Source organism: Tiliqua scincoides, chromosome 14, assembly GCF_035046505.1.
Source record: "Tiliqua scincoides isolate rTilSci1 chromosome 14, rTilSci1.hap2, whole genome shotgun sequence".
In the NCBI taxonomy this organism is placed as follows: Eukaryota; Metazoa; Chordata; class Lepidosauria; order Squamata; family Scincidae; genus Tiliqua; species Tiliqua scincoides.
The window spans coordinates 1,973,894-1,986,769 of record NC_089834.1 but is presented as its reverse complement, the minus strand read 5'-3'; the positions used below and the strand labels follow the sequence as shown (position 1 = coordinate 1,986,769).

The 12,876-nt window shown below is 54.5% G+C and overlaps 1 protein-coding gene across 4 annotated transcripts in view; it reads right to left on the bottom strand.

The window, feature by feature from the left end:
* The window catches only part of MSI1 (musashi RNA binding protein 1), a 47,091-nt gene extending 45,046 nt beyond the window's left edge, over positions 1-2,045 (bottom strand). For all 4 annotated transcript variants that reach the window (XM_066609663.1, XM_066609664.1, XM_066609665.1 and 1 more), the window contains exons 1-4: positions 1,895-2,045; positions 1,782-1,822; positions 1,348-1,429; positions 1,193-1,277 (exon numbers count right to left, since the gene is read on the bottom strand). In XM_066609663.1, the coding sequence (XP_066465760.1) occupies positions 1,193-1,277; positions 1,348-1,429; positions 1,782-1,822; positions 1,895-1,950 (264 nt within the window). In that variant the 5' untranslated portion in view covers positions 1,951-2,045. The remainder of the gene's footprint in view (positions 1-1,192; positions 1,278-1,347; positions 1,430-1,781; positions 1,823-1,894) is intronic.
* Between the last annotated feature and the right edge of the window lie 10,831 nt (positions 2,046-12,876).

Below are 12,876 nucleotides of genomic sequence, written 5' to 3'. Positions count from 1 at the left end.
GACATGCAAATAGGGCTGAGGTGCAGGTGGGGATTGGGGCAGGAACAGCTTAGCTCAGAAAGATATTGATGACTCCAGAGAGCAGGGGAAAGCAGCACAATTATTTATTCAGTTCCTAGGAGAAGGGGCACCAAAAGGAGGGGGGTCTCTTCCAAGTAAAAGTTTGCAGGTTCCCAAAGCGCAATCCCCCCTCTCAGCCTTTTGAACACACTGGACAAGAGAACAAATTCAGGGAAATGGGGATACATCACAGAATATTTCTCATTTTCACTAAACTGAACAAGACACACACTAAGAAGAAAGAACATAGTTCAGAACAACTCCCCAGAAGATCCCCTATTCCAGAGGTTCTCAAACTGTGGGTCTGTAGCCCATCAGTGGGTCAGGACCCAATTTTTGGTAGGTCGCGAAACTGACACAGCAGATTAGGCAATGTGCCTCAAGGGTTAAACAACCTGCTTTGGGGGGGGGGAACCACTGCTGCCCCTTCACCATTACAGTCACAGAGGCTTGAGCGGCTGAGAAAGTCAAACTTTTTTAGGTGGGCCCTGATGCTGAAAACTTTGAGAACCCTGCCCTGTTCAAAACAGAACTTCACAGCAACCTCTTTGATAGCACTGGAGCAAAACCCTGGACAAGTGTGCCTCTGAGCATATGCAGAGGATCCCCTTTCCAATATCTGGGACTATGCGGAAGCCTCAAGCGGGCTTCTACGGAAGAAAATACTGGGGCATTCAGAACTGGAGAAGGGAAGGCTCTGCAACTTCAGCCCAATGGGCAAAATCCCACTGAAAGTGCCACGACCAATCCACCCTGATCAGACCTCGGCCACAGGCTCCTGCTGGGGAAGATGAGGAGGGTCCTGGGGGGCACACAGAGGCCTTGCCCCGCAAGTGGCCAGCAAGGTGGCTCCTGCACAGCCAAGGGGTCCCCATCCCCGAAGCACACCAGCCCCTTCTCCAAACAGGTCCAAGCATCACATCTGCCTCTGAACTCCAGGCAAGACCCACTCCAGGGTCCCCGAAGGCCCACTTGCCCCCAGAGGGGCACCTCACAGACCCTCCCAGTCTGCCAAGCCACAGTCCCTCAGTGGAGGGGGAGACGCCGCCCAACCAGAGGAATCCAAAGCGGGGCCTGGGCCCAGCACACGTGCAGATGCCCCCGCAGGCAGAAGCCAAGCCCCCAGACTCACCGTCTTGGAGTCCAGCTCGTGGCGGGCCTGGGCCAGCACCTTGTCCACCCCCGCCTGGTCCATGAAGGTGACGAAGCCGAAGCCCCTGCGGGGGAAGGACAGAGAGTGAGCGGGGGGCAGGCCGGCTGCGGGGGGGGCGGGGGCGGGGGGCTCACCTGGATCGCTTGGTCAGCGGGTCCCTCATGACCAGGCACTCCTTCACCTCGCCGAACTGGCCGAAGTACTCGCGCAGGCCCTCTGCAAGCACAAGACGCGGGCACGGGGGCTTAGGCTGGGGAGGGGGCGCAGCGCCCCGCCTCCCCCGGCGCTGCCCGGCGGGGACGGGGGCATGCGGGGCTTCGGCGGGGACCTCCGGGTCTGCCGGCGAGCGGTGGGCAGAGCCGTCCCCGGGGGGGGGGTCCGGGCAGGCAGAGCCGCCCCCACCCGACGCCCTGCGACCGGAGCGGACCACAAAGAGCCGCCGGCGCCTGGCAGAATGGGGAGCGGAGGGCCCCCCCGGGCGCTGCAGGGCCCCCCGCCCCGCCCGAGTGGGGGGAGTTGGGGAAAGTTGGGCTGCAGGTGCGCGGCCCCCGGCGCCCCCCCCGCTCACCTTGCGTGGTCTGCCAGCTCAGGCCCCCGATGAACATCTTGCTGGGGAGAGGAGAGAGAGAGAAGGTCAGCGGGGCGGGGGGCGCGGGGGGGCGGGGGGGGCGGGGGGCGTACCAGGGGTCGTGGGGCGAGTCCGGGGAGGCGAGGCCGGGCTGCGGGTCCGTCTCCATGCGGAGCTGCTCTCCCTGCGAGGCGCCGCGCCGCACTCCGGGCAGCTGAGCCGGCGCGGGGAAGGGAAGGGGAAGGGAAGGGGCCGGCCGGCCTGGCCATGCCGCCCCCTCCCCCGACCCTCCAGGCCGCCGGGGGCGGAGGCTCAGCCGCCCGCCCGCCCGCCTGCCCGCCGCTCGCCCCTCCCAGCCCCCCGCCCCCGCCCACCGGCCGGCCGGGCATAAAGCGCGGGGCGGCCGTGCCCGGGCACAGCCAGCCAGAGGGCACCGAGCCCCCGACGCCGTGGGCCCGCGCGGGAGGACCCCCCCACCGGTGTCTTCGGCCGGGCGGGGGAGCCGGGCCGCCCCAGGCCCCGGAGGGCAGAGGCCGGACTGGCACCAGGCGGCGGCCTGGGCGCTCCGGGAGGGGTTGGCAGCTGCCCCCTCCAGGGCCCAGGCGGGGGGGGGGGATGGAAGACGGACCCGTCGGGGAAGCGAGGAGGGGTCTCCCCCGCACGCACCTCCGGCTGCAGAGCCCCTGGAACGCTCTGCCACTGGACCCATCGCAGAGCAGTGTGCTAAGGGGCCTTGGATGCAACCCGCGTGCCCACCTGGCAAGCCCACTGGGCCTGGCTCGCTGTTAGAGCCCAGGGTTGGCTCTTGGGACCAGGAGTCCCTGGCTCCTGGTCGGTGGCCCTCATGGGGGGGGGCAGTGTGCGAGAACAACTCCCCAAAGTCAGCTCAGGCCCCAGCCGGTGCTGAGTGCAACACGCGCATGAGTGGGGCCAAATCTCCGACCCCCCACACCCCATGAAAAGTCTTCCGTGTCGGCAGCTGAAGCAAACACTGGAAAAATTGACTGGAATTGGAGCTTCGTTGCGCTGTTTTGCTACCCAGACTTGCTACCCAGTCCAAAGGGAAAGTGAGCACAGCCTCCAGAGGCCTGCGCCTTGCCCCATCTTCTGGCCTCAGGAACCCTGAGGAACACTGGCATACAAACAGGCTGCCTGGCGGGGCCCTGGTCCCGAGTGCCAGGCTGTAGAGGGGCGCCCAAGAGGCCGCCCCAAGATGTTTCACTTTCTTTTTCAAGAAGAAAACGTATTTCTTTTATTTTTCCATTGCTTATTGGCATGATTATATATCACTATATCACTTATATCACATAAGTCACTAAGCTATATGTAAATATACGAAGTTACAAAGTTATACACACACACACACACACACAAAGTTCAATAAAAGAAAATGTTCATTGTCTGCCCTTCTTCACTTGTCATTATTATTATTGATTTCATGTCACGACTATTACGGGAAAAGTTTTTGTCATGGGGAGTGCCAAAAATATATGGGCCCCGGGTGCCAAATGACCTTGGTATGCTGCTGGTTTGGAGAAAGGGGACTTGGACCTCTTGTTCACTCTCCATTCCAGCATCTGCCTCGGTTTGCATGCTACTCCGAGTGGGGTGTTGCACGTTCTAGGTATCCGCCGATGCAGCATTTGAACCCCTGCCAGCCCGTGTCAAGAGTCCTGCGTTGGAAAGACCCCAACTCCAACTCCGTTTAAGGTTGCTGAATGTATGAAAGACCCTCCTCAGTTAGGAGTGCTTTAAAGTAGGGGTCTCCAAACTTCAGCCTGCAGGCCATATTTAGCCTCCCGGAAGATTTTATCCAGCCCCACAGGTGGGGAAGCCAGCCTGCTGAAGAGCCAGGTAACCACAGCGTCTTGTTCCCGGGAGATGGCTTTGTGGAAGAACACCCCAGAAGGCTCTGCACCTGTGGGGATTCCCTATAGGGTTAGAGTTAGACCCTTAAGGGTCAATAAATTCCATCACTCCCATTAATCTTGTGCTTTGTGCTTTGTTGGTTATGACTGAAAACTTCCATTGCCAGAACTGTATTGAAAAGTGTCGAATGAATTCATATTTCATGTAAATTTGTAAAAAATCATGTCATGCGTACAAAAAAGATCCAAGCGAAACTTATTAATTCAGTTAAATTTTATTTATTATTTATTTATTTAATGTATGAAACTGATTTTGGGGGGGGAGGGGGGCTGAACATATGCAAAATATATGATGTGCTCCTTGTAGTGAAAAGTTTGGAGAGCCCTGTTCTAAGGCCAGTCGTCTGCTTTGGAAACACAACAAGCGCTCAGAAGTTGTGGTCACCACTGACCGCCCTGAAGTGACACACTTTTCTGAACAGCTGGTGCTAAACGGAACCCCTTCAGCCACTAGCAGGTGAGGTGTCTCACTAGCAGACGCTTGACACAAATCACATCACTGTGGCCATCATCCCCTGTTTGAGGGCTCCCCAGAAGCTTTTGGGTGCACCCAGGAAGCTGGGCCAGCTGCCTCTTTGGCCTGATCCAGCAGGGCTTTCATATTCTGTCTCTGCAAGCAAGGCATTCCCCTTCATTTGTGCCCCCGTCCCCCGCTATCTGGGTGATTCTCAGGTCTGTGTATTTCTGCAGGGAACTCTGAACTCTACCTGCCAGAGATATCTTGGAAACTATTTACACATGATCACTTATCTGGAGACGAAAGAACCGTGTGTGCAGAGCCAAGACTTGTTGACACGTCCACTTCCTATTCTCCCCTTGAACAAATAAGTATATCTCAGAGGTGGGAATCAAATTAAAGGATGGTTTCCTTTGGGTATCTGTGTGTCAGTAGGTCCTGTGGAAGCTTCCCCGAAATCACTTATTCTTTACAGCTGCTGTTCCCAAACTGTGGGTCTGTGGCCCAGCATCAGGTCAGGACCCAATTTTTGGTGGGTTGCGAAACTGACACAGTAGATTAGGCAATGTGCATCAAGGATTAAACAACCTGCCACTTGGTGGGGGGACCACTGCTGCCCATTATACCATTATAGCCTCAGAGGTTTGAGCTGCGGGTAAAGTGAAACTTTTTTTAGGTGGGTCTTGATGCTAAAAAGTTTGGGAATCCTTCTCATAGAAGCCGGCTGAAGCCAGCACAGAAGCCAGCTCCCATTTCATTCACTGACTGTGTTGGTTTGCAACCTCTGCCCCTTCTTCAGAAAAACCTCCCCAGCAAAAATCATCCATGGGCAGAGCGTGTCAGGTGTGCCCGCCATGGCCTGTTTGTGGGCATCCCAGAGACAGCTGGGTGGCCAGTGGGGGAAGCTGAGTGAGTGCTGGAGTGCCTGGGCCCCTCTGGGCCCTTGCGAGGTGCCCTCCAAAAGTCCTGAGGAGACCGCTAGCAGGTCCCACCGCCTGTATTCAATTCTGTCACCCAGGAGGTGGCACACTTCAGTAGGCAGAGAGGTGGTGACCAGGCAGGGTGGATGTTCTGCCTTGTTCAATTTTTTTTTTTTTTTGGGGGGGGGGGTTTGCTGGGATTTGATCCTCAGGTGCAAAACTGGCCCTGTGTGACTGCACACCTGTTTCTGCTGCCTGTCATGCATGCTGTACCATGAGGAGGACACAGTTAGACGGGGCAGAAAAGCAGTCCACAGAGGGCACAACCCTCAGTCATTGATAGTTTGCTGCCTGTCAGGGGCACTGCCCATGCACAGCTTGGGCCTCAGCTGGATCCAAGCCAAATGGACCCATAAAGACCAGCATCCTCTTCCTCACAGCCCCAATTAGAGCCCCAGGGCCTAGGAGAGGGGGTTAAAGGGGGTAATTTGTACCCGGGCCCAGCAGCCAAAGGAGGGGGCCCAGAAATTTCCTGGGATCTTACGTTTTCCTACCTACTCAGACTTGCTGCCTGCATGGAATGCTGGGGACACTACTGATGCCACACAGGTTGGTAGATCTGGGTTCCAAAGACTTTTCCAGCACTCGCTAACCTCTCCCACCCTCTTTTGCCCCTCCCTGCCCCTAATTCTGCTTGCCCATCACCAGCCTCCCCCACTCTCTTTCACCCCTCTCCCTTTGCAAAGGGGCCCCAAAGAAACTTTGAACCCCCTGATAAAATTACTCCGAGACCCTGTAGAACCCCCCCCCCAGCTAAGACTGAGAGCAAGGGGGCCTCCAGAGCCAGGGGGAGAACATCAGCTTCTGATTATGGAAGGCCTATTTGGATACCCTGGATAAAGTTTAGGTTTCACATTTTCATACAGTCCTTCCTTCGAGAAGCTCAAGGTGGAGTGCAGGGTTCCTCCCCTCCCTTTGTCCTCACAACAACTCTGTCAGGTGAGGAAGAGAGAGTGCGACTGGCCCAATGCTACCCAGCAAGCTTCATGGCTGAGTGGGGATTTGAACCTGGATCTTCCAGTAAGTCCAACTCACAATCCATGACCCCATCCTGGCTTTTGCAGCCGTGAACACAGAAGAGCTGTGGACCAAAGCGCCAGCAGCTCCATTGCCGACTTCCCCAGAATGAGCAGCCAGGTGCCTTCAGGAAACCCCCAGCAAGGAGGTACTGAAGGCAGCACACTTCCTTGCTATTCCCTCCCCCAGTGGTATACTGCCCTGACCATGGAAGTGCCATTGTCGGACTGACAGACTTGCAGTGCAACGCTGCTCATGTTTGCTGAGAGGCCGATCCCATCGTGGTCAGCGGGGCTTCCTGACACACAGGTCGGTAATGCACAGGACTGCAGACTTGCCCTCCTGGTGTTGGTCTTGTGATGCTGTCTGATCCCAGTGGCCACAATGGCACCTTGTGGCACCAAGTTCCATAAGTGAATTATTCACATGTGAAGAAGTCCTTTCTTCTGTTTGTCCTGAATCTCCTGCCAGCCCCTTTCATTGGATGACCCCAGGTTCTGGTATTACAAGAAAGGGAGGGGGGAAAGCCTCTCTGTCTACTTTCTCCAAATCTGGCATCATTTTATAAACCTCACCCTGCTTGACCTTGCCTAACAGAAGGCTCAGTCCTGGCAGTCAGTCCCAATGAAGCAAGCAGCCTGCTGAAAGCCCTCCTGCAGGACCAGCTCACAGGCTCAGGCCCAATCCAGGTGCAACCCAGACAGAAACATAAGAAAGCCCCCTGAATCAGGCCAAAGGCCCATCTTGTCCAGCTTCCTGTATCTCACAGCGGCCTACCAAATGCCCCAGGGAGCACACAAGACAACAGACACAACCTGCGTCCTGGTGCCCTCCCCTGCATCTAGCAATCAGAGGCAGCCTGCCTCGAAAACCAAGAGTTTGCAAAAACCTACCATGACTTGTAACCCATGATGAACCTTTTCTCCAGAAATTTGTCCAATCCCCTTTTAAAGGCATCCAGGCAAGATGCCATCACCACTTCCTGTGGCAAAGAGTTCCGCAAACTAATTACACATTGGGTAAAGAAATGTTTTCTGCTATCTATCCTAACTCTCCCAACACTCAACTTTCATGGCTGTCCCCTGGTTCTGGTGTTCTGTGAGAGGGAAAAGAGCATCTCTCTATCCACTCTGTCCACCCCCTACATGAGCACCTCTACCCCGCTCCTCAAAGACATTTGACATATCTGGGTCATCTACAAAGGAAAGACTTCCTAGCCGATCCACCTCTGGTTGGGTCAGTCAATCAACGGATACATTGGTTTTCCTTTTTAAAAAATATTCTAAGCATTGTCAATACGAAAACTGCACGAACAATAAACTCTGGTGGATGGATTTTAGATAACACAAAGACACCAGATTGACAACAGTGACGGAACTTGGACATACTCCTTCCCCAAAACCACATCATTTCCCCAGTCTTCCAAAAAGTGAACCACAGCCTTAAACGCTCCCAGGTGCATCACCTTGAATAACAGGGCAGATGTGCTTGCAATCAGAGCTATCCAGACCATTCTTCAATCAAAAGTGTTTGAGGAGCCATCCAGCTCTTTGCGGACATCATTTCAGTGTCTGCTAACAGTGCTGACATTCAAATAAAGTTGACTAGCATAAAATCCTAAATATAGGTGCCTTTTTAGATATAGATCGTTCCAGGTGCTTTGGGTATCGGCTGGGGTGCTCTTTAGGAGAAAAGTGAAATAAAACTTGAATGATGAATGAATGATTTTCAGCTTCATAAACAAAAGCCACTGCTTGTAAGCCTTGTTCAGGCAGCACAACTCATGCACTACCTATGCATTGAAGTGCGCATGGCTGGAGGTGGCCATTTGCCCTGCTTTACACCCAGAATGGGCCCTCAGCTCTAGTTGACTCCTCTTGAGTCACACAAAAATGCATTTTGACTTGCGACTCCAGTGACTCGAAAAAAATGTCTAGACTTGAAATGACTTGAGTCCTATTTTGGGTCCCTGTGTGTGCATGTTCTTGCTTACTTTCTCACTGCTTCTGTGTCACTTCAAAGACTTCATAGGTGATCCAGAAGCCACCCTTCAGACCAACAATAGCAGCTGACATGGTGGGAAGGTAGGTGTTTGGTTCCAGGTGGTGGGGCTTGAAGGGTTGAAGGGAGGGGGAAGACTTAAGGATTTTGTTTTTTTGCTGCACGACATGTTTCTCAAAGGCTCATGACTTGACTCGAAATTTTTCGCAAGTAGAACAGCTGCGCTCTATGACTCACAAGTAGAGTCATGGAATCCTGGACTTGGGATTTGACTTGCAACTTGGGCCCCATGCCTTGAGCACACCCCTGCTGTACACACAAACCCACAGCTGCAGTGTGGCTATGTGTGTTGCATACACACACAGTGCTCCATGTAACCTGGAATGCTGCTTGTGTGGAGCACTGCATATGCGCACAAAAGCATGCACATGTTACAGGTGTGTGGCTGAAGACACATACCAACCGTCATACATGAATTCATGGTACGCACAGAGGAGGAGGCTTGTGATCTGAACCCTATTGTGAAAACCACTGTTAGCCAAGTTGGTCCAGGAGGAAAAAATCCAAAAGACCTTAATTAGGACCGGCTAGGCCGAGTCACGTGCAAACTGCCAACTGGGCGGGCAGCAACTGGGTAATTTGGCTGAAAGCCGTCCCCGACTGCCAAATTCACCAGCACGCTTCTTCAGATGGGCCATTAATCTGGGTGGACTCTGTGGCTTGCTGGTGACTTGGTGGCATCTTCTGTCAGTCCTAACTGACAGTTGTAATTGGCACTCCTTGTGAGAACACAACGTGGTCTCTTGTTGGGAGTGAGTGACATGGTGGCCATGCTTGGCCACCAACAGTCACTGCAAACAAGCAGTGGCGCTCCCACTGATTATAATTGTCCCCCCACCAATTAGCTCAGTTTCTCCTTGTGGCCCACATGGATTAGCTGGGGGGTGGGCAGCGCTGCTTGATGTTTCTGCTGCAGGCACCGGGGTGTTGAAGCAGCCTCCTTGGCGCAGCTCTCGTCCCCCTGGCCCTAGCCCTGACTTGGCAGCCCCCCGCTGGAGAGCTGGTCAGGCACCTCGGGAGCCTCCCCAGCCTGTAGGAATCTGCTGGAGAGCAGAGGAATCTGAAGAGGGTTTGAAGAGCACCACTGTCTGCAGACAGCCGCACTAGTGAGCCTCAAGGCCAGGCCTGCTGGCAACAAGGGAGGCTGCTGTTGAAAGTGTGCCTGGCTAATTGGGGAATGAGCACAGCACCATTCTGGCCAGGGGAGGCCTTGCTGCCCTTGACGGGGGCCTCCTTGTCTTGGGGGCAGCTGTAATTTCATCTCAGGTCAGGCCCGGAACTCCCCTCTTCACAGGCGGCATTTTGTGGGGAGGTGGAAGCCATTTTCCCCACACAGAAGGGATTGAGGCCATCACAATCGTGGCACTGATGAGAAACAGGAGCCTGTTGGGGGAGCACGCTGAGGGCAAAGGTCAATGCGCTCCATCAGGGATGGTGGGGCAAGGTTGGCCTGGAGGAAGTGTCCAAGCCCAGAGGCTACGGATTCTGTTTCCTGCAAGGCTGAAACTGGCGGCCTGAAAATGTCGACAGGGCAAAAGCCAGGCCCAGAGGAGGATCGGCACCCTGGCTCCATGCGCCAGCCGTGCAGTGTGTGCTTCACATCTGGAGTGCCCCAATTCCAGCCCCTTGTTTCTCCAGAAGCGCCACTGCCAGGCCTGACCCGATGTGGCAGGGGCCACTGAGCCCCAGCTGAGCAGGTGTGTGTGCCTATCATGCCGGCTGTGGCTGGCAGAGGCTCTCCAAGCCCAGCTACCACCAGGGTTGGTGCCAGGGAATGAATGTGGAGCCTCGAGGGGTGCCGAGCGCAGGCCACCTGGTCGCTTGCAGATAGGCAGTTGACTTGGGCGTTGCCACAGGTGAGAGAGGGAGAAGCGGCCCAGTCCCCCCCAGGGGGCTCCTGCATGTGCCTGCTGCCTCACAGCTGCCTGCTGAAGCTCTTACACTGCTCAAGTTTCTTTTCCGCATGAGCTGTGCAAGCAAATTTCCTGGCACACTGTTCATAGGGGAAGGGACGTGCCATTGGTGTGCCCCAATAGCCCTCCCCTGTCATTTGTCTCTCTAAAAATACTCTCTAGGGCAAGACTACCCCTAGATGTGGAGGCTCCACCTCGTCCTCACAGTCGCAGCCTCTTCCTTCCCAATGAGTATGTCCAGCCCCTTTTAAAAGACAGAAAAGCAGCCGGCAGCCCCATGGCAGAGCACCCTACACATTCCTGCCACCTGTGGTGTGGGCCAGTGTTCCTAACTTGCTGCTCCTGCCTCCTGGTCCTGGGAGTGCTGGCAGCTCCCCCCCCCCCATTTGCCCAATGCCACTTGGTGCGGGTAGTTGGGGGGGCTTCATCTGGGCGGAGAGCCTGGCCTGGGAACCCAGTGAAGAAGAGGAGCCCGCAAGAAGGGAAGGCTGGAGTGGAAGTGATGTGAATGGGGACAAGCCAGGCTGGTGAATAACAGCTTTTATTCTGGCCCAGAAGCCTTTGTCAGGCCAGCACATGGGAGGCACAAAGGCCCCCACTTGAATTCATTGAGTTTTAATTGGTTCTCTGGTGGGCGAGGAGATGGGGCTGGGGGGGAGGGGGCCCCTTAAAGAGACACTCACTCACTCACGCACCTCACACACCCCATTTGGTAGTCCTGGCCTGCTTTACACAGCCAAAGAAAGAAGATAAAGGGCATGAGAAGGGGGGGGAAGGCTGCCAACTTTTCAACTGGCCCCTGTAGCTACAACTTCAATGGCTTGTAGACATTTCACTGGTACCATTCCACATTGTGAACAATGTCACCAATTGATTTCTACAAGTTAGGCTGTTCTTAAAGGCATAAGAGCAGCACTGGTTCCCTTTTCTGGTCAGTTGGCACCCATGGAGAGAGAATTGTTGCTGAGGTGTTTTTTTTTTTTTTTTTTCCCCTGGCAAAGGCTTCCATGCCATGAAACAGTGATGTGCCCATTCCTGGAATTGCCCCAGCTTTTAACTGTTACTTCAGCTCTGAACCCAGAAAAGCTTCGCCTGCTAAATTTCAAGTTGCTTGTGCTGCGATGAAAGGCAGAGGAGCAGTGCCTTGAAAAAACGTAATAACCATCAGGCAAGTAGCTCATGCGGCCACTTGAAGACACAAACAAGCCATAGTCAGTGAGCCTTTTCCAGCAGTTTGGCTGAGGGCTGGGAAATGCTTCAGCCCCTCTTGCACACAGGAGTTAAAGGCACAGGACCGAGCAGTGCAGGAAAAGAAGAGAACTGGCAACTGGACCTCACGCAGAAGGCTGAAAGGAGCTGCAGAAGCTTGGAGAGAAAGTCTGGCTCATGCTCACTTCAAAGGCCTCCCTGGCCCTGCTTTGCAAATGGGCTTTCTCCACCCTCCAATAAAAGGCTTTGTTATCCCACAGTCTCCAAATGCAAATGAGGCACAAGGATTATATAATAGCTGGCAGTTTCCAGCAGGGGAACAGGGCTGCAGAAGGAAGGTCCCTGCCTGATGGCAGATCAGGGGGGTTTTCCAGCAGATCCACAAAAGTTTTGACAACCCCCCCCCCCCAAAAAAAAAAATTGGTACATTCTCTGCCCTGCCTGCACCTGCGCTCAGTGCCTCTCTCTCTGTTTCAATGTTCCTTGCTGGTCTTTGTGCAGCGCCACCGGCCGGTTCTGTGTTCAAATCACCCACAAATCAAAAGGAAGTACAGTGGGCCCCCTTATTCATGGGCTCAGCATTTGTGGATTTCGCCAGTGTGGATGCTGAGCCCATGCCTCAGAAGGGGTTCTGGATGTGACTAGAAGCGACTTCAAGTGTGCCTGGGTGGCCTTCTGAGGAGGAAGGGAGGCTGGTGCAACCTTCAGAGAGGTCACTGTAGCACATCGCCCCCCCACCCCCCAAGATTCAAGTATCCACAGATTTTGGTACCTGCAGAGGGTCTTGGAACTGAACCCCCATGGATTTTGAGGGCCCACTATATTTTGAGCTCCTTGGAGGAAGGGCAGTATACAAAAAAATGTGGAAAAAATTGCGAAAAGGTGTGAAAAGAAATCATCATCAAATCATCGAGGTGTGCGCACTACCTCCAGGTAGGTCACTGTAGATTCAGAGTGCCTTTTGCCCCAAGTCTGTTATCCCCAAAGGGTGTGCTGCGCTCCCATTGCCGTTAGCATCAAAGGTTCAGGGGTCAGTTGGCCAAGTGGACTCTGATGACTGTGGGTCAGCAGTACCCCACCCAGCTGACTCTTCTGGCCCCAGGAGTCAAACAAATGTTCCTTACAATACCAGCATAAGAATGACAACCTGCAGTGTGGGGCTGCTGCAAACCGGATTGCCAAGTTTTTTACTGACTCCTGCTCCCTTGCCCACAACAAGAATGTAACCGGCCATGTTACCCAGCAAAAAACCAAATGTTCGCCTCCATGTTGTGACAAAATTCACTGGCTAATTTCTGTAGCTCGAACTGCTGTTGAAGGTGCAGGAGCCATACTGGCACACAGGTCACATTGCTTTCTGAACAGTTGGCAACCCTAGCTGCACCTGACCTCTCTTGCCCTGGCCGCTTTGCCCAGGCATCTCCGTCTCCCAAGGTGAGCGAAGCCTGTCTCTGCCTGCAGTCACTTTCTTAGGGCCCATCTTGCATTTCTTGAGAAAGGGTGTGTGGGAGGAGGGTGCGGAACTCGCCT